Genomic DNA, 24,672 nt, shown 5'->3' with positions numbered 1-24,672 from the left:
CAACTTACCTACTTTTATTGCTGTTCACACTTTATTAATAATAATAATTTTACTCAAACTATTGCTACTAGTATATTGTACAGATAAAAATAATTCTTAATTTTAATCAATTTTATTTATTTCTATATTTTATAGTAAATTTTAAATAATTCTAGTTCAAAAATTCATTTTACATAATCAGCAAATCAACATTGTAGTTACTCAGTAAATTGTGTTGAAGTGCTAATGAAATTAAATTCTCCCCACCCTTCAAGTTCAATCTTGCTTTTTTCAAGAGCAATGGGAATGGAATCAAATACTATATCAGTACTCAGCTTGACTGATTTTTTTTTTCAGAGAATAGAAGACCATGCCTTGAATTTACAAAGCTATCAATGAAGGATTCCTTCAGTGATTTGTTTAATCCCCAAGTGAAGATGTTTTTGTTAATGTATACAAAGAACAACCTAAACTGTCCTGAGCCACTGTTGGAGCAGGATAATTCACTTAATGTTAAGTTCAACACAAGTAAGAAAACAGTCTGGCTTATTCATGGATACAGACCACTGAGCTCCATTCCATCATGGCTTCCGAGCTTTATAAGGATCTTGAATCATCATGATGTGAATATAGTTGTAGTGAACTGGATCCGGGGTGCTACAACGTTAATTTACAGTAGAGCCGTTAAAAACACCAGAAAAGTTGCTGTGAGTTTGAGTGAGAGCATTCAGAAGATGTTGGTAAGTCTGGAATGTTATGTATTATATACGTTATACAATATACAGTGTCTTATGCAAGACTACAAACTGTTAAAGAATGCTTTTTTCATATTTTAGTGCTTAATGCTTTTTTCTCAGAATTCAGAATTATTGTTGATATGCTAATGTATGCAGCCATCCTTTTTTGTTTATGTAAATGGATAATTTTATGCCTAGACATGACCTGTCTTAATTTAAAAAAATATGTTAAAGACTAAGTTATTGTGTTTTATCTTTTAGGATTTTAACTTTTTAACTCTATACAGATTTCAGGATAAAGTAATGATTCTATATAGACATAGGAAATAAACTATATAATCATTAGATACTTTAAATAGTTTTTCTAATGTATGGCTAGTATGTTTATAGTTTATAGTTAATCAAGTGTGAATTGGTAAAAATTAGAGAAAAACAACTGAAAAGTAGCTTATTTCTGCCAACCTTGGAGGCAGGTCTTAGTTTCATTCATATTTGTCCAGCATTTCGGTCCAGGGTTGGGTGAGTGAAATAAATTCAGGACAGTTTTAGGTCATCTGCCTTTACTAAGTCAATCCATATGGAGATCCATGTCTGTTCCAGAGATAGGTGGTGGTGATGGGCACTCGAGAGAAAGAAGGATATTTGATTTGGGGGACATTCATAGCCTTGAAATCTGCCTTTGAATTGTGTTGTGCTTAATTTCCAAGTCTCTGCTCAAATTGAGCAAGCATGTCACATCCAAGTAGTTACATGCAGTGGTTAGGACAGCCGTGGGCAAACTACGGCCCGAGGGCCGGATCCGGCCCCTTTGAAATGAATAAAACTAAAAAAAAAACAAAAAAACAAAAAAAAAAAAACCATACCCTTTTATGTAATGATGTTTACTTTGAATTTATATTAGTTCACACAAACACTCCATCCATGCTTTTGTTCAGGCCCTCCGGTCCAGTTTAAGAACCCATTGTGGCCCTCGAGTCAAAAAGTTTGCCCACCCCTGGGCTAGGAGCTAGACTGGAGGGTTTCAAAGACCCAATCCATCTCAGCATCTGTGTGACTTTGAGCAATTGCTTAAGCTCTCTGCCTCATTTCCTTAGCTATACATTTGGAATAACAAGACATTATGTCAATATTTAACTTTTAAATAAAATTAATTCTTAACCAGTGCCTGCTATATAATAATCATTGGCAAAAATCATTTATCCTAATTAATATTTATATACTTAAATGTGGACAAACCCAAACCATCCCTCTAGAGAGAGGTAATTGATGCACCTGTTTTTATGGATAGTCTATGATTTTCATAATTGATTGTTTTCCTTACAGCAGTGCTCTTTAATTAACATGCACCTTAAAGTATGGAAAATGTGAATGTGAAATAGAAAAATTTAGGAAAATTTGTAGTTTCTATATGTTTCAAATTTAGGAAAATTTGTAGTTTAGATATGTTTCTAAGAGTGGCTTTGCTTGCAAAAGCTTCATATTAAGGGGAAGAGATGAAAGGACCAGTAGCACTAAACTTGAGAGTGATACTTCCTCAGGTTTCTGGGAACTGCTCTGAAAATTTTGAAGAAAATTATCACCTGGAGCTTGGAAAGCCTACGTCTAATTTCTCATTAGAAATAAATGCTCTATATCTTCAATAAGCCATTGCATGTGTCACTGTGTAAAATGGACCCTCACTTGCTTCTTGAGAACTTGGGGGAAGAAATTCTCCCTCATTTAAGCTTTTAATTGGCCTCCTCCCCCACCAAGGAGGGGTGTTTGAAGCTCAGAGAGGAGTCTAAAATTTGGGCTTGAAAGATCAGATTTCATTGTTCTTTGATGTGATCTGGGGAAATCACTCAAAAACCATGAGTGATTTATCATCTCTGAAATGAGGATGATGATTCACACTCTTCAGTCTTCCAAGAATATTTGACACAATCTGATGAGAATATATTTTGGAGTTAAACAGACTTGGACTAGAAGTACACATTTTTCCCTTTTAGAAATAGTACATTTGGCTTTGGGCAACTTAAGATCAAATGATATTTACTCTGCATTTATACATTCTAGGAAAAATAGGATAACAATAAATGACTCACAGAGCTAGTGTGAATATTAAATATGAGATTTATGAAGCACTTGTCAAGGTAGCTAGTACAAAGTAAATCCCCAATAATGTCTAATTATTATTGTTATACAATGATTTACTAATTAAATGTGTTATTTTGCATATATTATTCTAGATAATAGGTGGCAGAGGTTTAACATCGATATATATATATATATATATATATATATATATATATATATAGCCAGAACGACTGGAATGACCAGACGCTATAATGTGCACTGACAACCAGGGGGCAGATGCTCAATGCAGGAGCTGCCCCCTGGTGGTCAGTGTGCTCCCACAGCCAACTTCCCCAGGCTGGCCAACCTCCCACAGTCCCTTCCCCCAACTCCCAGGCTGGGACAGGGAACTGGGGGTGAGTGGCAGTGGATGCAGCCCCTTTTCCAAGGGGGCTGAGGGTCAGCTCCCTCCTTGGGAGCAGTGGCCAACCTCCTGTGCCCTGTCCCTCCTCCCAGCCAGCAGGCCCTGATTGACCTGCCTGCCCGCCTTGGTGGTGGTGTGGTGGCGAGGGAAGGAGGAGGGGGGAGGTAGGGAACCGCACAGTGGCGAGGCGCTGATGATCAGCATCCAGCATCTGTTCCTTCTGCGCCCAGCCAGGCGACCATCACCTCCTCTCCAGCCCAGCCCTGATTCACCTGGCCCCAATTGTCCCTGATTGCTGACCAGGCCTAAGGACCCCACCCGTGCATGTATTTCGTGCACCAGGCCTCTAGTTTTTAAATAAAAATTTAATGTAATTATTAAAAATGTGTAGAGAAAATTCAGATATTTCATGGAAGAAGTTGAACAAAGATAGTTGTTTTAAAATTATAAAATCTTATTTTCTATCTTTCAGAAATGGATTAAACTACAAAAAATAACAAATTTTAGAATATTGATGCAAAAGGTATAATTTGTGATTTTATGAAATGAAAACTGTAACATTGCACTTTCTATTGCAGAAGCATGGAGCATCTCTTGATAATTTTCATTTCATAGGTATGAGTTTAGGGGCTCATATTAGTGGATTTGTTGGAAAGATATTTCAAGGTCAACTTGGAAGAATAACAGGTAAAAATTTTTAAATAAAATTAATGTGTTTGCATATATTTAAGCATCAGAAATTACTTTATTTAAACTTTAATAGATATAATATTTAAGCCATAAAAATAATGCACAAATATTTATTTTTTCTATATTATATTCAAATGTTAGTATTTATTTTAGTTAGATTTAAAAGCCTTGTTTGGTTCTTAGATGAGCATATTACCCTTATAGTATTGAAAAGAATCAGATCAACTTCTGCAGCCCCATTTGAATTTTAAAAACACATCATAACAATACAAAGAAAAAGTGTTCCATTAAATATAAAGCTTTTTTAACTGAAAATATAATAATGTGCTATATTTAATTTCAAAGAATTTGATGAATTTCAATACTTTTAAAAATTTTACTGGAACAATAGGAGAGTTGGGAGTTGGTATTTAAATTTAAGGGATTCCAGATCCTCTCATATTTTCATAACAAAGTTACCTCATCCGGTAAGCTTGATTACCAAATAATGCTGACATGGATTTTCATGCTTCCCTTTAGGAATGCTGGTGAAATTTTTTAGAATTACAGATTTTCTTTGTACTGGAAGACTTCCATTTATGGTAGGGATGAATTGGCCATAAGGCCACAGAGCATGGCTGCATAGGTTGAGCTCTGTACATCTCTAGGATACGATGGAAATGGTGCTCCCTTGAGTTCTTGTGTCCTCAACCACTCAGCACAGCCACCCATCATGGGAGAATCAGGGCCATCTGGTCTTCCTACCTCTGAGGTGTAGCCTAATTAGTGAAAGAATCTGAATTTGAACGCAGGGCTTCTTTTTCTCTGCTTGCCATCTTCTACAAGCATGTATCAGTTTTCTGGGGACAGTGGCGGAAGTGGCTTAGCTAGGCAGGGCAACATGCTTCCACTCTGTTAGTGTAGAGTTGTTACTGGAAGGTGGTATCCAGTTTCTCTCTCTGCTTGCGATGCCATCCAGCCAGTAAGGCCCCATTTCTCAGCACCAAGTGGTCTAGGGGTCCAAGTGGTTTTCCAGACCTCACAGTTGACCTAAGTGCCAGTCAGTGAGAATTTCATTTTAATTTTTTATTATTTTTAATGTTTATTTTTCAATTACAATTATATAATTTTCAGGTATACAGTATAGTGGTAAGATGGCTATATAATTTCGAAGTGACCTCCTCCAATAATTCTAGTACTCACCTGCCTCTAGAATAATGGTGATTTGAGAACTGGTAGGATATTATCCCTCCCCAACCAGTTTAGCTTTTTAAGAATTAAGGAGATTGATGTCTATAGAAGATTTTTAATAATTTCAAGTGTAAATAAAAGGTAATAGAGTTTTTAGGAAAGTTAAGCAAAAGGGGGAGAGGAGTGGATAACTAGTACAGATTGTTAGGATGTTTACAAGCCTTTAGTATACCTTCCTTACCTTGATCCGTTTTAGTGTCATTCTCATTATACAGATGTGAAAACTGAGGTTAATTGAATGAATGTGAAAGTGTTAAAAAGCAACAGCTAAACCAGAATTTATACGAAGGTCTCTAGCAGCCAAAGCCCATATTTTTTTTCAATCGCCATGCTAACTCAGTTTCAACTGGTGGTAAACCTACTTTATTTTAAGGTGTGTTTAATCACATATTAGTCCAATTTAAAAGGTTATACATGTCAAGCAATTATGAAAGTTTACAAGTCCAGGAAATGTGGTGCTTCTACATCAGAATCACTTATAGAAAGAGAGAATTTTCTGCCTTAGTCAGTAAGTGGGCTAAATAAACAAGAATAAAGAAGGGCCTGAGATAATCAACATTAGATTTTACTTTAAAAATCTCTTTTTAAGATGATGTGTCTTCCATTGTGTATATCTTATCAAGGCATTGACTTTTATCTCCTCCCTCCTTTTTTTGGCACTGTCCAGAAGATCATGAGCCTAGACCAGTGATGGCGAACCTATGACACGCGTGTCAGAGGTGACACGCGAACTCATTTTTTTGGTTGATTTTTCTTTGTTAAATGGCATTGAAATATATAAAATAATTATAAAAATATAAATCTTTGTTTTACTATGGTTTCAAATATCAAAAAATTTCTATATGTGACCCAGCATCAGAGTTAAGTAAGGGTTTTTCAAAATGCTGACACACGGAGCTCAAAAGGTTCACCATCACTGGCCTAGACTTTTTACTTAGAATTTAAAATATATCAGAAATGTATTCATATTTCATGGAACTTTTAATATATTTTTCTTATGTGTGTGGTAAACTTTTGTAAGAAGTAAATGATAAATAAATGTTTATTTAAATATAAAACAATAGAAAATGTATTTCATCCCACAGCCCAAATTACATCTGATGCTTAACATTATTTTAGACCTATAGATGGACCCAGGATGAACTAATAATGCACAGGATTGGGATTTATTTTTCCCCCTTCACAAGTTGTAGTAGTTATTTATTATTAAAGTTATAACATTTTTTCCTAATTACTTCTTAAATAAAATTGCTAAAACCTACAATATTTTGTTGAGGCATCTCTAGTGATACTTAATACTGTATTGTTGATAAACTCTGAAAATTGGTAGAAAGTATCCTATAAAATAAAACTCTAATATGCAAATAAACCAAATGGTGGAATGACCAGTTGCTATGACAAGTACTGACCACCAGGGGGCAAACGCTCAAGGCAGGAGCTGCCCCCTTTGGTCAGTGGAAGTGCTGCTCAGTCAGAGGCCGGGCTTATGACCGGTGAGCCCAGCAGCAGTGGTGGGAGCCTCTCCCGCCTCTGCTACAGGTAGGCAGTAATGAGAGAGGAATACAAGACTGCGAGAGCCCCGGACTGCGAGAGGGGTGTCTGACTGCTGGCTTAGGCCCAATCCCCTAACCTGGCAGGTGGACATCTGCCTAGGTGTCCCAGACTGCGAGAAGGCACAGGCCTACGAATTTCATGCACTGGGCCTCTAGTTATTAACATAGTAAAGATACTTGCTATTCATCCAATTTTATTTATCTTTAAATTTGTTTTTTGACAGATTTAAGCTAAAACTATAGAGGTTTATATTTATGATGTAATAATAATGCAAGCATATGATCTGGTGAACATTATAGTAGAACTTGAATAAGAGATTTATAGTTTCTTTGTTGAATTTCAGGACTTGACCCTGCTGGGCCAAAATTCTATGGAAAACCATCAAATGACAGATTACATTACACTGATGCAAAGTTTGTGGATGTCATCCATTCTGATACTGATGGTAACAATGCAGAATTTATTGATTAATTATTTTAAAATGAAAAAAGGGATGTAGACACTTAGAAAGGAGAACCTAAGAAGAGAAAGAGTAGGAGATAAAGTGATGATATATCTGTAACTATGTAGTGAGTGTATTTACCACAAGCTGTATTTTTTGGAGTTAGTGAAATCCTGTGGTGTCTATTGGCACTCTTTGTTTTCAGTGTCCCAACTTCAGGTTTCAAGAACTATCATGTCATCAAAAAAAAAAAATTAAAAATTATAAAAAATATTTCATCTTGATTATTTTATTGAGAGTTTTATTGATTTGATCACAATTTCCTCCATGCATATTGTATTTAAGTTACCGTTCTCTCCACTCATTTTCTAGTTTTATCAACTAGAACTGAGCACAGCAATTCAGGCATAGGGAAGGAATACCTTTCCCTACTGGTAGGAAAATAATTTAATTATTCTTCCTGAAAATGTCTAATAGACTATTAATAGTTTTGGCCAGAATACATTGGACAGACACTTTCAATGAATAATTTAAATATTCATTGAAATCTGATATCTTTGACACTGATTATAATAATACTAGTGGCCTTGTGCATGAATTTGTGCACATTGAAAGGAAATTAATTAGAAGAAATATTTTAATATCACTATTTGCCATTTCTCTATAATAGAAGTGTCAGAGATGAAAGAAAATTAGTAAATGTATATGAAAATAATATATAAATTGATTAATAAATAAATAATAACAGCATGATATAACAACATTTAAAATAGGGTTGAATGTATCCTGGATAGAGAGATGAAATCCATAACACTGCATTTGTGTGACTCGTGTCCTTACATTTTGTCTAGTATTATTGTTTTGTTTTTTTAAAAATATATTTCTTTATTGATTTCAGAGAGGAAAGGAGAAGGAGAGAGAGATAGGAACATCAATGATGAGAGAGAATCATTGATTGGCTGCCTCCTGCACACAACCTACTGGGGAACGAGCCCACAACCCAGGCATGTGCCCTTGGCTGGAATCAAACATGGGACCCTTCAGTCCACAGTCTGATGCTCTATCCACTGAGCCAAGCTGGCTAGGGCTTGTCTAGTATTATTGTTGATTACACTGTCATCTCTGAGTCTTAATGCAATATCCGTTCTTTTTCGCCATGTGAAAAAGAATAGGACATGTCATTGCATATAATGTAGGAAACAGGATACAGTGGGGCCTTGACTTACGACTGTCCCGACTAACGAGTTTTTCGAGATATGAGCCGTCTCTCCACCGATTTTTTGCTTTGAGTTGCGAGCTAAAATTCAGGTTTCAAGCCAGCTTCAGATACCCCACCGCTAGTTGGCGCAGCGAACATCACAGTGAATGCCACAACATCAGCCCAGCATCACATGTCTCACTCGTTCACTTTAATGATTTGACATATGAGTAATTTGAGTTACGAGCTCCGTCACAGAACGAATTAAACTCGTAAGTCAAGGCCCCACTGTACTGATTTGTTTCATTTTAGTGGCATTTGGATTATTGGGATCTAGTTTACAATGAATGATGCCAGCTTCTTTTGGTTTCAGAGGTACATGTGACAATAGTTGATCTTCAGACATATTCTGTCAATGATGCCACTTTCTTTAGCCTTCAGAATGTCAACAAAAACAACCAAATTTATAATCGACAATGACAGATCGAAACACATGTGCCAGCAGGAGCTTTATATGTATTGTGCATGTGTGAGTCGACTTAGCCTTTTATATACATAGAATAAAACTTGCTTAATTAGACCTGCTTTCTGATTTAGCTAAACTTTTTCCAGCCCAATGAAGCATCCCAACTTCTCTTTCAGGTAATTGTCAGCAACACAGCAGTAAATATCAACACAAAGCAGATTATTATTGTAGATCACGCAGGGAGAACAAAGGATAAAATACTTGACTGTAGCAGTGTTTGACTATATTCTGCTCAGTGAGAAAACTTGAAGTCATTTTCAAGGTCCATCATTTCTTTTTTTTAAAATATATTTTTGTTGATTTTTTAAAATGTATATTATTGATTTTTTACAGAGAGGGAGGGAGAGAGATAGAGAGTTAGAAACATCGATGAGAGATACATCAATCAGCTGTCTCCTGCACACACCCTACTGGGGATGTGCCCACAACCAAGGTACATGCCCTTGACCGGAATCAAACCTGGGACCCTTGAGTCCACAGGCTGACGCTCTATCTACTGAGCCAAACTGGTTAGGGCAAGGTCCACCATTTCTTACTTCTTTTCAGTTGGGTTAAGTTTCTAAACTTTCCAAATATCTGTTTTTCAGCTAATGAAAAGAAAATAGGATTCTACTGAGTCTCCTACCTACCTACTCCAGGACTTCTGTGAGGATCAAATGAGATGAGGCACATGAAAATGCTTCATAAACATTTGGTTAAACTGTAAAATGTTTGCACCTGGCTATAAAGCAAGTCATGTTCCTGGGCTGAAGAAACTCCAAAGGAGGCTAGTCGCTAGGGAGAAGAAGCCAGGCATTGATACATGGTGTCATTACCTGGCACCCACAGGGACTGTTTCCGGGATGGACTGGGCTGTGGGCCACATTTTGCACTATGGGGTCTTAGAAGTGTCCAGTGCAATTAGGTAGGGTGTCGCTCCAGGGTGGTGGCAGGGCCTGTGTCCCACTTGGGGAAGCCAGGCGTTAGTTTGTCGGTGCCAGGTCCATGGTGCCGTTTATTTTTAAATGGCCAGTGTGCATCATGGCAGCTCCTGCATTAAGCATCTGCCCTCTGGAAGTCAGTGCACATCATAGCTTCCGGGTGGAGGGAAGGACGACACTTAGCCTTATATATATATATATATATATATAGATTTATTGAATATTTCCTATACATCAGGCAATGCTTTAGGTGTATGTGAATTAATTATGGACTTCTTCTAGGTCCCTATAGATAAGTAAACACTATCATTCATGTTTTACCAATGGGGAAGCTAGGGTCAAGTCCCAAGGCCAGCAAGTGGCAGAGGCAGAATTTAAAATGAAAGCTTTTGATTACAGAGTCTACACTTCACTAGTATGTTGCTCTGATTAAGGTGTGTTGTGGTTGTGGTCATGGGAAGGATATGGTGTTAAGACAGAGACAGGAGGAAGAGACACTTGGACTGCTCATACTTCCTTGTTTCCTCGAGTTTCTTTTTCTTTGGTCCAGGTAATTTATTTGCTCCCATATTACTCTGAATGTACCTTGTGGCAATGCCTTTGTGAGGAATATAAATGCCATATATGCCATACATAACAATTTTTCAGCTTCTATGTCTATATGCCAATCCACTGAAACTATAGTGGGAGCAATTCTGCTCCTTATTTGGAATCTAAGGTCACCTACAGTGCCCAAAGTTTCATAGTCTGAGTACAATAGCCCCAACATCTCAAGTTACCTTTATCTCAAGCTCTGTATATCAGCTTAACATTCCTATACACAGCACACCTGTTGCCCAATTACTCTTAAGTTCTTTGTCTGAACTATTCTTCCTGAAATCCCAATATCTATTCTGCCTACAGCCTTTTGAATTAGCTCTGTATACTTTTTCTTATTTTTGTTTGCATATCTTACTTTTCCTAATAAACTTTTTTGGATTGTCATATACAGTCATCGCTTGGTATCCATGGGTATTGGTTTCAGGACTCCCTCATACCCAAATTCACAGCTGTTGAAGTCCCATGTATAAAACGGCACAGTATATGCATAGAAGCTACACACATCATCCCACATACTTTACATCATCTCTACCTTACTAATACCTAATATATTGTAAATGTTATGTAAATAACTGTGACACTGTATTGTTTAGGGAATAACAACAAGAAAAAAGTCTGGACTGTTCAGTAGAGTTGCAACCATAATAGGCCTAACTACATAACACATGTCAGAAACAATGTAACGCATTTTTTTTGAATATTTTTGATCTGTGGTTTGTTGAGGCTATGGATTTGGAACCCATGGATTTGGTGGAACAACTGTACTCAGCATCTTTTGATGAAAAGCTGGTCATATCTTAGTTGCCGCTAGATGCCACAGAGTTGGTATCTTTGGTAATCTTTTTATGACAATCACAAATGGGGAACAGAGATTTTGACACTGCACATTCACCTGACAATGTGGATTGATATCAGAAATACAGGGTGGGGCAAAAGTAGGTTTACAGTTGTGAGTACATGAAACACAAAGTTTATTCTTGTATCATTATTTGTTAAATTTTGTATCATTTTCCATATGAACAACTGTAAACATACTTTTTCCCCACCCTGTACACTAATAGTCTAAGGAAGCCAGGCACAAAATAATACATGAAGTATGAGTCAATTTATGTATTTTTTCAAAATGGCCAAATCTAAATTGTAGTGTTTTATGAGGTAAGCTGAGATGATAAAGAATAGCAAAATGAAGGATATTATAAATGGAAAAAAAATGTTTTTTTTTTAGAGGAAGGAAAAACTGGTGATTGGATAGGGTACACCAGGGGCTTCTAAGTTACTATTTCTTGACATGGGTATCAAGTGACTAAGTGGCTACTGGCTTTATAATTATCACTAGCATCACGCTCTATGTTCCTTTCTGTATTTATGTGTTACATATATAATAAAAGAGCATTAAAAACCCACATTTGCTCTCCCCACCCTGAAGCCAAGTGAATGAATGACCTGAGCAGACCATGCTGCCCTGCCCCCTCCATATGATAAAAGGGACATAATATGCCTGAATTGGCTGCTTATAAGTTAATAATAAATATATTTTGCTTCTCCATGATTCCTGAGCAGTCTTCTTGGTTTGACTCTACTTCAGTGGCAGATGGGAGAAAATTATGACTCTAAACCTGGAACCCTTAGTCTTGCATCTTCATGTTGAGCTCAGATATAAGGAAATTTTAAAGATCTCACAAACTATTGGACATTTTTTGGCCACATTTAGGAGGTTGTTCATCCTTGCTTAAATTCCACAAGTTAAGCAGATGATGGCATGTAAAGAGGGATTGGTTAGTATACTTTTTCCACTGTCACAATCAAATCACACAATGATTCACTGAATTCTAAGAGGTTCTAATAAAGCATCTAAATCATGCTGTCTCTTTCCTTATATACTGATTTCCTGTCCTTTAATGCACATGCCCAGTATTCTCATGCCCTGGGGACACCTCACTAGTTGTTGTTTTGTTCTGTGATATACTAGAATTAAATCAAGTTGTTACATTTTTTTAATCTTAAAATTTTTATTACTATTAACAGCTTGTGAAAACATTTCCCAAAATTTATTTTTAGTTTACAATAATGTCTCCCAGTAAATATTTCACTATAAGCAACAGTTTATAAATGTTAAAATTCTCTAAGAAATTATATTAAAACTTACAGTATTTTGCAAGTTTATTATGAAACTAGAGGCCCAATGCACAAAATTTGTGCAATGGTAGGCCTACCTTTCCCTGGCTGCCAGCTTCTTGGTCCTGGCTTCACGGCCTCACTCCCCAGCCGCCCCTGCACCTGCCTTGGCCTGGTGCTGCCCGTGTCCACTACCACATACACCCGGTTCCCCAGTTCCCCCTGATCAATCGCCCCACAGAGGGTGACCTGAGCTTCACTCTTTGGGGCAATCATGGAGCCCCCTGATTGATTGCCCTACCAGCCAGTGGTCTGGGCCTCCCTCTGTAGGGTGATCATGGGGTGATGGCCTGGCCCCCCTGACCAATTGCATCGCACCTGCCCTGGCTGGCCTGGCACCAGTACATGTCATAGTGTGGTCATCTGGATGGTCATTTTGATGTTCGGCCGTTCAGTCTGCCGCAACCTTTGGAGCAGAGTTCAGGATCTAAAGGAGGGGCTGAGGCACAAATGAAAATACTATACAAGAAATATGAATTTAGAAGGCATGGGGGCCAGGTGGAAACCTCTCTCTAGGAGAGGCACGCCAGCTTCTAGCCTGTCTGCTTTTTATTTACTTGAATACACATTTGCCCTTTAGCAATTCATGCAGGTATATCAAAGGTAAAGTTTGGTAAACAGTAAAAGGATTATCAGGTTAGGGAATTGCCTTCAACCATTGAGCCCACAGCAGGGCAATATTATGCTGATTTTTAGCCCTGCTGAATATCAAAGTCCATTGGCCTTCCAATGGGTCTTTTTGCATCAATATGCTAACTACTGTTGGTTTTAGTCTCTGGCATAGTCGATTTGCATATAATGCTTTTATTATTATAGATGAGCTTTTCTTGGGTGGTGTGTGGTGGCAATGCCTGATCTAATGCTGTGTCTACTCAGGAATGGTGTCCTTTTCATTTTCTAGAGGGTCATTGTAACCCTTACTATCTATCTAAGTATTTATCTTTGTTATGCTAAATTTATTACTGATCTCTTTCAAGAATTCATTAAGTTGTAGGATATTTCTTCCACCTGAAGCCAAAGCATTGCTATCTTATTTGGCAGCAAAATTTTATATCCAATTACAGTTTTGAATATTGTGAACTTGTTACCCTCTTTATAGACCTGGGTTATAGACTCCATTTTTGTAATGGACCCAGAATTTGTACTCTTCTTAGTACCCCAAGGATCCACAGATGTGCAGAAGCCCTTAAATCACAGCTACATGTTTCATGTCACTATGGCCCAACTTGTTCCAGCTTAAACAGCATTTTTTTATTTTTTTCCAATTTGTGAATCTAGCCCCAAGTCCCATGCATTATTATCCAGAATAAGAGTAAGTCATCACACTTGCCTAAAAGGTCCTATATGACTACCCTTCATTTCTTCCAGTGCTCCTTTTTACACATTATACTGTAGCTAACCTGGCTTCTTTGAGTACCCTGGGCATGCTCACACAGTTGTCTACTTGGCTCATTGCCTCACATATACCCTTCAGCTCTTTGCTCAACTCTTAACTCCTAAGTGGGAAATTCTCTAATTTACTTAAAAGTGCAAACTACCACCTCCACTAGTCACTTACTATTCCCTTATTCTATTAATTTTTTCTATAGCACTTATCTGACATACTGTATTTTGGGGTTTTTTTATGTCTTACTTCCACTGTCATTTCCAATTTTTTTTCATTTATGTTCATAGCACAAAGAATTATGATGGACCCATAGTAAACTGGTGACTGGTAAATGTATTGAATTGATGAACCATACTTTTCATGAGGAATTCATTTGAGGAATTAGTAACAGAAAAACTCATCTTCTTAAAAATTGCATTTATTTTATTTTCAATTTAAATTTTTAAAAGTCTCCTTCAATAGATTTATAGGAGAATTTATTTTATACAAGTATTGTTGATCTGATTATTTGCATTTTGTGATTCTTGGGTGCTTTTCTTCTTAGGTTTAGGCATTTTAGAACCCGTGGGACATATAGATTTTTACCCAAATGGAGGAGAAAAGCAGCCTGGCTGTCCTACAACAATATTTGGAGGTATATGAATAGTATTTTTACATGAATTACATATGATTCAAAATGATGAAAGAAAATCAGTATTTTTTTTCTCCTCTTAAACTGTGGGGCAAAATTTTGATCACTATTGCCATGAATTGGGAGTTATTGGTGAAAAATGGTTAAGTTTTATCCTTCTTAGTTTGTAAAGTTTACCAGTAGATATACTATATGGTCATGGATGAGAACTAGTACACTATGGTTTTAGCAGTTTTAGTTCTTAATTTTAACATTAGGAAAATTTTTAAGTCATTGAAGGTGCACATGTAGCTAACCAAGTATCATATACCACAAGTCTGGCCTCACAATTTAATCTTTCCTGTCACCAATAAACACAATCTTTCCTGTGTTTATTGTATAAACACATATTTATAAATTCTTGCACTTTGTTGTTTTGTACATAAATAGCTTAGAAACTTCTTCATGTATGGGATTGGGCTAACTTCAAAGCCTTAGAGAGTAATGCTCTGAGTTCTACAGTGATTAGGAACACATTGCTAGATGCCACTGCAGCAACAGAAGTTTTCTCAAAGGGATAAGGACATGAGAAGTTGGCAAAGGAAAAGGGACATGATAAAGTTTTTAAAATAATCCTCACCTGAGAATATATTTTTCCAGAGAGAAGAAGTGAGAAAGAGAAAGAGAGAGAGAGAGAGAGAGAGAGAGAGAGAGAGAGAGAGAGAGAGAGGGAGAGAGAGAGAGGTGAGAGAGAAACATTGATTGGTTGCCTCCAAAATGTGAGTGGGTCTTGAACCAGCAACCTTTTGGTGTACAGGACGATGCTCCAACCAACTCAGCCACCTGGCCAGAATGGGACATGATAAAGCTTTAGTATTTCATAGTCATATTTGACATTGAGTAGAAATGTTAACAGTGTGGGGTTAGAAAAGAGATGTATATACCAGTTATTAAGTATGACTAGAGGCCCATTGCAGGAAGATTCCTGCAAGAATAGGGCTTCCTGCGGCCAGAGCAAAGCAGAAAAGGGAGTGAAACCCGCCAAGGCAGGCTTCACTCCCACCTCCACCACCCCGCTTGCTTCTCCACAGCTTCCCTCCCTTCTGCAGCTCTTGGGTTCCTTCCATGTTGTCTTCAGTCTTCGCTCAGTGCCTGCATATGCAAATTAACTGCCATATTTGTTGGGTTAATTTGCCTACTCGTCTGATTGGCTGGTGGGCATAGTGGAGTGACACCAATTTGCATGTTTCTCTTTTATTAGTGTAGATAGCACCATGTTTGAGTTTGTTAAATTATTGAAATTAAAAAATTGCTGCTAATGATTCAGAAAATTTCTTATAAATATGATGTAAAGGGAATATTAAACTTAAGTTTTAATTTGTATGACTTATTTAGTTGCTCACAATACACTGCATTGTAGTCAACACTTTAATATTCATGAAACAGTATTGAGTAGAACTTAATTTTTAATTTTTCTTCAATTTTCTTGAACTCAGTCTAATGCATTTACAATTCTTTTGCTTGATTTTTAACACTTAAGGAATACAATTTTTTAAATGTGACCACCAGAGAGCAATCCACTTGTACATGGCAGCTTTGGAAACAAACTGCAATTTTATTTCATTTCCTTGTCATTCATACGAAGATTACAAGGCTGGTTCATGTATGGATTGTGACAACTTTAAAAAGAAATCATGTCCTAGGTTAGGTAAGAGAGATTATTATAATTACTATAATTCTTTTTGGGAAATGTATAGCATAATTGTATTAGTATTTTGCTGCTTCAAGCTTTCCTATTTATTTGTATGTCAACATTTTATGGAAAAATTATCTGTGTAGTAACCAGAAAAAAATAGTTCACTTTTTAGTAAATATTTTTAATATGTGTAGTGAGGGGAACTTGATCAAATGCCTTTCTATTTTCAATAGAGTGTAAATATTTGGTGGCTTCATGATGACCCATGTTTTTTATATTCAAAAGGACTCATTCTCTATTTGTCATCCATCTACTAGTATATTTCCACTAAAGAAAGAGCCTGGTGCATTCTTAGTGGCACTAAGGTTTTTTTTTGCTTTTTTTTTTAGTGTTAGGAGCAATTGAAGAGGTGTGAATCATAATCATAGTTAGCTTTTCATTTGCTATTAGCAAGTAGACATGACTCATACATGGTTCACACCTTCTGAAGTGATAAAGCTTGGTAAGAGCATTTAAGTGTTGCCACTTCTGAGAACTAACGCCTGCTGATGGGAAATTTGGTGAAAAAAAGATTCCACATAAAAATAGAATGTTAGAGCTGGAAAGAATCTCAAAGTCTGTTTGGTCAGAGATTCTAAAGAGAATAGCAAAACCCAAGCATGTCATGAGCATGTAAACATCTGATCAGTGTCATGACAAGGTCTGCCAGGTATGTTTCCAAAGCCAAAGGCCTCAATTGAATGGGAAGCTATTACAAAGGCTGAACTGAACAGCCTCCCACAATTTTCTTTAGCAGGAGGTTTGCGCTAAGGTACTGAGAATTGCTATGGAGGGGTAGGAAATAAGCAAGTTTTGCCAGTTTTATTTTCTCATAGTCAGTCCACAAGACAATTTGTAGAATTAGTTTTCTTCATACCTTATTTTGGGGGTTGCTTTTCTGGTCCCATTGCTTTCCCATATAAATAAGAAGCCTCCTGTGAACATATGGATTGCTTCAGGTTACAAGTGAGAACTAGCAATAAACCTCTGAATTCCCAGTTCAGTATCCTTTCTACTATATTCAAATCTCAAATTTAGAGGTAGCAATGTGGAAACAGATAAATACATGAAGTGAGAAGCATTTTAATATGTACCTATTTGTATAATACATGTTCCTTATAATGTATGTATCTAAAATATATATCACTTACATAATATATAGTGCATATCAATGCTACCTATACTATATATTATATATAATGTATACATAGGCATACCATATTTATATGAATGTATATGTAGAAGTATTGGGGGCAGTACTCATAGAGCTAAATTTAGTGTTAAAGTTTTATCTAATTGATTTATTCTGATGACTTTATTAAAAAGAGTTACAGGTACGATTCTGAACTTGTAATACAATAATGAAAATGTGTACAAATGGACTGTAGACATATGGAGTACATTAAGTTATGATAAGATTTCCAGGGAATGGATTTATTTGTAAATATTCAACTTAAGACTTATTATTGTAATTAAAATATGTGAAATTATTTGAAAAGTTTTGTTATAAAAATCCATGAATAATAATAGCAACAACAACAATAATAATAATAATAATAATAATAATAATAAATAATAATATACATTGATGCTTTAGTTTCTTTAGGAAATTGAAGTTTTTACAAGCTATTTGATGGAAGTCCAATTTCTAATGTTCTATTTCTCAAATATCAGGTCATCAAGCTGAGCTATGGAAAGATGTTTTAGAAGAAAGAATGAAAAGATCTCTTAGGACAACTGTGTTTTTGGATACTACTGGCATAAATCCATTCTGTAGTAAGTAAAAAATCTTTTTTAATGTATTTTTTATTTCAGAGAGGAAAGGAGAAGGAAGAGAGAAATATAAACGTCAATGATGCGAGAGAATCATCGATCGGTTGCCTCCTGCATGCTCCCCACTGGGGGTTGAGCCCATAACCTGGGCATGTGCAAGTAAATAATAATTTTCCCAACATATTTATAATTATACAAGAGGAAAAATTTGAAGAACAAGAGAGAATCTTTTAGAAATGTATTACATAATGAATTTATAAGGTGATAAGGAAGCAAAATTATTCTGTTTAGAGATGAAAAGCTTGAAGTGGTTTATAAATAAAAGTTTCTAGTCACAGTCATTGACTTTGGTTATTGAGGGATAAATATTTAAAATAGATTCTCATATTTAAACATATGTTTAGGTCAGTTGTTGTACATGTTTTGTAGTCACAGTTGCTATTCATTATAAGATATTATAATTCTTTAAACATTAGTGATGTCTTCTATCACCATTTTTTAACTTAAATTGTTATCAAGTTAAATTTAGATTTACATATAGATATAAGAAATAATACAGAGACCCTGTGTACACTTTATCCAGTTTTCTTCAATGGTAAAATTTCATAACACTGTAAAATATAATATCACTGCCAAGATACTGACATTGATACAATCCATATATCTTACTTATATTTCTGCAAAGAATATGCATGTGTGTGTGTGTGTGTGTGTGTGTGTGTGTGTTTAGCTCTGCACAATTTAATCACACATATAGAGTTATGTATTTACAACCATACTAAAGATATGAAACAGTTTTATCACTAGTATTCCTTGGGTGGCAGTTTTATAACCACATACAACACCTTCCTTCCAATCAGCTGTTCCTAACCCCTATTATCCATTAATAAATTCCTAATATTATATTTTGAAAATGTTACAAAAAGGGAATAATTTAGTATGTGACCTTCTAATTGACCTTTTCCCCATACTCAGCATAATTCTCTGGAGGTTCATCCACGTTTTAGTATGTATGAATAATTCATTTGTTTTTATTGCTGAGTGGTATTCCATGGCATGTGTGTACTATAGTTTGTTTAATCATTCATCTGTTGAAGAATATTAGGTTTTGGCTATTAATATAGCTGCTGTAAGTATTTCTGTATAAGTTTTTGTGTGAATTTAAATTTTTATTTATCCTAAATAATAAAAGCCTAATATGCTCTAAGTGTCTGGTCGACCAGTCGGTTGTTCAATCAATCAAAGCATAATATGCTAATGATATGCTAAGACTGCTCAACAAGTTGCTATGATGTGCACTGAACACCAGGGAGCAGATGTTCTGATTGGTAGGTTAGCTTGCTGCTGGGGTCCAGCTGATGGGAACTGAGCAAGATGGGCCTGACACGCCCCCCTCCCACAGTCCCTCCTTGGCTGGCCAACCTCCCGAGTCCCTCCCCAGCCTAATCATGCACCAGTGGGGTCCCTTGGCCTGGCCGGCACCCTTTTGCAATCCAGAACCCCTCGGGGGATGTCAGAGAGCCTGTTTTGGCCTGATCCTGCAGGCCAGGCTGAGGCACACCACTGGTGCACAAATTTGTGCACTAGGCCTCTAGTCTCTTATAAAAGTCCAGGAATGCAATTGCTGGCTGGGGTCAGAAGCTAATTGCAGATTTAACTTTGTGAGAAATTTACAGTGTTTTTCAGAGTGGCAGTACCATTTTACATTCCTCTCAGCAAGTGATTCAATTCCTCTGATTTCTTACTAATGTTTGGTATTACCATAATTTCAAAAATTGTATTCATTCTGATAAGCAAATGATGATACCTTAGTGCAGTTTTTATTTTTTGTTGCCCTGACAATTGAGTATATTTTCTATATATTCTCTTCAGTGTAATGAGTGTTTGTGTCTTTTGCCCATTTTTCCAATTGGATTTTTCAAACTGTTGAGCTTTCAGGGCTCTTAATATATTTTTGATAGTATCCTTTGATGGATAATTGGTTTGCAAATATTTTCTCCCTGTCTGTAACTTGACTGTCTTTTTATCTTCTTCACAAGGGGTTTTGCAAAGTCAAAAGTATTTACTGTTGATGAGATTTAATTTATCATTTTTTCCATTAATGGAACAAGCTTTTGATGTCAAACTTAGCCCTAGGTCCTGAAGATTTTCTTAAAAAGTTTTATGTATTATATCTAAGTCTGTAATACATTTTAGTTTAAATTTTGTATAATATTTGAGATTCATATTAAAGTTAACTTTTTTTTTTTTTTTTTTTTTGCCTAAGGATGCACCTTTTTATTAGGCACCATTTGTTGAAAAGGCTATCCTTACTTTATTGAACTGCTTTTGCACCTTTATAAAGAATAAATTAAGCATATTTGCTTAAGTCTATGTCTACTGGGTCAATATTATGTTCTCTATTCTGTTGCATTGATTTATATGTCTAGACCTCACTGTATTAATTACTAGAGCTATGTAGTAAGCCTTATCATCAGGTAGAATTATCATTTATTATTTATTTGTTTTTGTGCTGATTATTTTAAATATTCTAAAGTATGTGCCTTTTAATATATATTTTGTGTAGAAAAAATGTGACTGGGATTTTGGTAGGGATTACATAGACCAATTTGGATAAGATTGACATCTTCATTATAAGTCTTTGGTTCATGAACATGTGATATATGTCCATTTACTATCAATCTTTGATTTATTTCATTAGCATTTTGTAATTTTCAGCATACAGATTCTCTGTAACTTGTTACATATATACCTAAATATTTCAATTTTTTAAGTGATGGTAAATGATATTTAAAATTTGATAACTTCATGTTCATCATTAAAATAAAAAAAAGAATGAATCTTTTTAAAAGAACTTTATTATTGACTAGAGGCCCAGTCCACAAAAATTGTCACTGGCGGGGGAGGGTCCCTCAGCCCTGCCTGTGCCCTCTCGCAGTCTGGGACCCCTCAGGGGATGACCACCTGCTGGCTTAGGCCCGCTCCCCAGGGGATCAGGCGTAAACTGGCAGTCAGGCATTCCTCTGGCAGTCCGGGGCCCTCGGGGCATGTCCACTTGCCAGCGGGGAGCAGGCCTAAGCTGCAGTTGGACATCCTTAGTGCTGCTGATGAGGCGGGAGAGACTCCCAACACCACTGCTGTACTGGCAGCCATCAGCCTGGCTTGTGGCTGAACAGAGCTCCCCATGTGGGAGTGCACTGACCACCAGGGGGCAGCTACTGAATTGAGCATCTGCCCCGGGTAGTCAGTGTGTGTCATAGTGACCAGTCATCCCCAGTGGTTCTGCTGTTAGGGTCAATTTGCATATTACCCTTTTATTTTATAGGATAGAGGCCTGGTGCATGGGTGGAGGCCAGGGGGATTGCCCTGAGGGGTGTTCTGGATCAGGGTGGGAGTCCCGCAGGGTTGTCTGGCCAGCCTGTGTGAGGGGCTGGGGGCTGTTTTCAGGCTGCCGACAGCCCCTTCAGGGTGGGGGGCCCTACTAGGGTGCCTGACCAGCCTGGGTGAGGGGCTGATGGCCGTTTTCAGGCTGGCCATGGCCCTGGGCTAGAAGCAGGTATCTAGGATTTATTTATCTCCTATAATTGAAACTTTGTAGCCTTGAGCGGAGCCCAGGTTACCCCTGGCATCAGAGGCTCCCAGCCCCTTCTTGTGGGGAGGCCATGCCAGGTGGAAGCAGGTATCTGGGATTTATATATCTTCTATAACTGAAAATTTGTAGCCTTGAGCGGAGCTCCAGGCCAGCAGGGCAGGGGGGAAGCTTAGCTTCCTCCATTGCTGGGGACAACTCATGCCTCCTGCTTCCTCCAGCTCTGTGGCCACTGTCAACTTAGTTTGGTTAATTTGCATATTTGCTCCTGATTGGCTGGCGCGTGTGGCTTGTGGGCATAGCAGAGGTATGGTCAATTTGCATGTTTCTCTTTTATTAGATTAGATTGAGGCCTGGTGTATGGGTGGGGGCCAGCTGGTTTGACCTGAAGGGTGTCCTGGATCAGGGTGGGGTCCTGCTGGGGTTCCTGGCCAGCCCGAGTGAGGGGCTGATGGCTGTTTGCAGGCTGGCCACAGCCCCTTCATGGAGGGGCCCTACTGGGGTGCCCTGCCAACCTGTGTGAGGGGCTGATGGCTGTTTGCAGGCTGGCCAGGGCCGCGGGCTGGTGGGCTGGAAAATAGGTATCTGGGATTTATTTATCTTCTATAATTTAATCTTTGTAACCTTGAGTGGAGCTCAGGGTCGGCAGGGCAAGAGGGATGCTTGGCTTCCTCCATTTCCAGGGGCAACCCAAGCCTCCTGCTTGCTCCAGGCGGCTCTGTGGCTGCCACCATCTTATTTGGGTTAATTTGCATATCTGCTCCTGATTGGCTTGTGCGTGTAGCCGAGGTAAGGTCAATTTGCATGTTTCTCTTTTATTAGATTAGTTAGTATTACATACAGTATATCACCTTTATACCCTCTTTGACCTCCTCTAGTTTCCCCCCCTTCGCAGGGATAGAGGCGAAGTTTTCTTACTCATGTGTATTTGTAAATAGTGGGATAGTTGCCTAATAATGTCCTCATTATTTGAGTCTCTCAGACCTTCCTTCTCCACCCTCTTGAGAGTATCACTATCTGAAGCTATAATGCTTTGATCTCGAAATTGGGCAGGATCAGGACTAAAAGAAGCCTGTGCTTAGAAGAGCCCAGAGCTCTCTCCTGAGCATTTGTGTTTGGATTGTGGTGTGGTGTACCACTAGGTCTGAGCTGCTGTTCTAAGCAGATGGTTTTTACTGTCCACCTGCTCTTTGCTATTTAATGAGTAGATTAGAAAAGGAGTTGGGACTCCTGTGTGTTCATGTGCTCTCTCCCTCTGAGTAGCACACAATCTTGCAGCATTTGCACAGCTGGCATTGATCGGATAGCAGTGAGATGCCTTGTCTTGATGATCCTTACTGGGTTGTCATTAGAGGAATCATAATTAAAATAACCAGTATAATTGTTGCTTGGAAAGAGTTGGAGGTACAGCAAAAATAAATAAAAGAAAAACCTACACCCATGCTACATCCAGACATGCTAAAAGTGGTTTAATTTTCTAAAGTGTTTGCCAGATGCTGAGGACATGGTGTGGGAGAAAGCTCTCCTGTGTAGGGACATGTTAAACTGTTAGAGAGCAGCCTTTGGAAAACCCCTATTTGGTCCTGCTTTCTGACCTATCTCTGCCTCTTCAGGGTAATCTTGTGACACAAGTGATAGCATTTAAAAGCTTTAGCCTTTTAACTCCTTCTCCTTCCTCTGCTGTGAGCCTGAGCTGTCTTCTATGCACTCCGCCTTGTCCACTGTGTGGTCTCTGTGTTCTTTGTTAGTTGGATGCAATAGCAACTTCTCTGTGCATTCCATCTTTCAAGTTGTGTAAAGTTCACTTTTTTCTCAGAGGATGTATGTGGGAGAGGCAGCATGATTATATTTTAATGTCGAAAATGTGACATCTGGATATAAAATGAAAATAAATATTAAATTAAATGGAAGCGACTGAAAAAAAATGAAAAACAGCTGGGTAGCAATATTCATATCTGACAAAATACTCTTCAATGTGAAGGCCATAACAAATGATAATGAAGACCACTTCATAATACTAAAGGGATTGATACAACATTTCCATTTACCCAGAAGTTTTTTTTTCTATCCCTTCACTTTCATTCTGTGTGAGTCCTAATGCTCTAAGGTGGGTATCTTGTAGACGGCATATATGTTGATCATGTTTTCTTATCCAATTAGCTACTCTATGTTGATAGAGCATTTAAGGCATTTAAATTTAAGATTCTTATTGATAGGTACTTATTTGTTGCAATTCTTACTCTTTATGTCTGTGTTCTTTTTTTCTATATTTCTTCTTTTTACACCAGTCCCTTTAGCATTTCTTGTAGTGCTGGTTTTGTGATAATAAATTCCTTTAGCCTCTTTTTTTTGTCTGAGAAGCTCTTTATTTCACCTTCAATTTGGACTGATAGCCTTGCTGGATAGAGTAGTATTGGGTTTAGTCCCTTGGTTTTCATTACCTTGTATACTCCATGCCATTCCCTTCTGGCATGAAGTGTTTCTATTGAGAATTCACCTGACAGTCTAATGGGAGCTCCCTTGAAGGTAACTTTCTGTCCATGTCTTTCAGCCTTTAAGATTCTTTTTTTGTCTTTAATGTTTGCCACTTTAATTATTATGTGCATAGGTGTGGGTCTTTTGGGACTCATCTTAGCTGGAACTCTCTGTGTTTCCTGAACTTGAATGATTTTTTTCCTTCACTAGTTTAAGGAAATTTTATGCCATAATTTCTCCAAACAGGTTCTCTACTACTTGCTTGGAGTCTTCTCCTTGTGGCACTCCTATAATGTGAATGTTGTCAGATTTCATATCATCCCAAAGCTCTCTTAAACTCTCCTCTTGCTTTTTAATGTTTTTCATTCCAATTGCTGCTCTGAATGGGTGTTTTTTTCCTACCTTGTCTTCTAATTCACTGATTCAGTCCTCAGCTTCTTCTAGTCTACTGTTGAATCCTTCCAAGATGCTCTTTACTTAAGCTATGTCATTCCTCATTTCCAATTGATTCTTATTTATTCTTTTACCTGCTCTTTTCATGTTGGTGTATCTCTCATTAAGTACCTTAATATT

At 37.4% G+C, this 24,672-nt stretch overlaps 1 protein-coding gene across 1 annotated transcript in view; it reads left to right on the top strand.

Annotated features, from left to right (window-relative positions):
- The first annotated feature begins 344 nt into the window (after window positions 1–344).
- Window positions 345–24,672, top strand: part of LIPI (lipase I) — a 67,621-nt gene continuing 43,293 nt past the window's right edge. The window contains exons 1-6 of the mRNA XM_059686200.1: window positions 345–719; window positions 3,774–3,882; window positions 7,013–7,114; window positions 14,462–14,551; window positions 16,068–16,235; window positions 17,937–18,038. Of these exons, the coding sequence (XP_059542183.1) occupies window positions 375–719; window positions 3,774–3,882; window positions 7,013–7,114; window positions 14,462–14,551; window positions 16,068–16,235; window positions 17,937–18,038 (916 nt within the window). The 5' untranslated portion in view covers window positions 345–374. The remainder of the gene's footprint in view (window positions 720–3,773; window positions 3,883–7,012; window positions 7,115–14,461; window positions 14,552–16,067; window positions 16,236–17,936; window positions 18,039–24,672) is intronic.

Source organism: Myotis daubentonii, chromosome 3 (assembly GCF_963259705.1).
Source record: "Myotis daubentonii chromosome 3, mMyoDau2.1, whole genome shotgun sequence".
In the NCBI taxonomy this organism is placed as follows: Eukaryota; Metazoa; Chordata; class Mammalia; order Chiroptera; family Vespertilionidae; genus Myotis; species Myotis daubentonii.
Note: the sequence above shows the minus strand (reverse complement) of the source record. Positions and strands in the feature narration are given on the sequence as shown.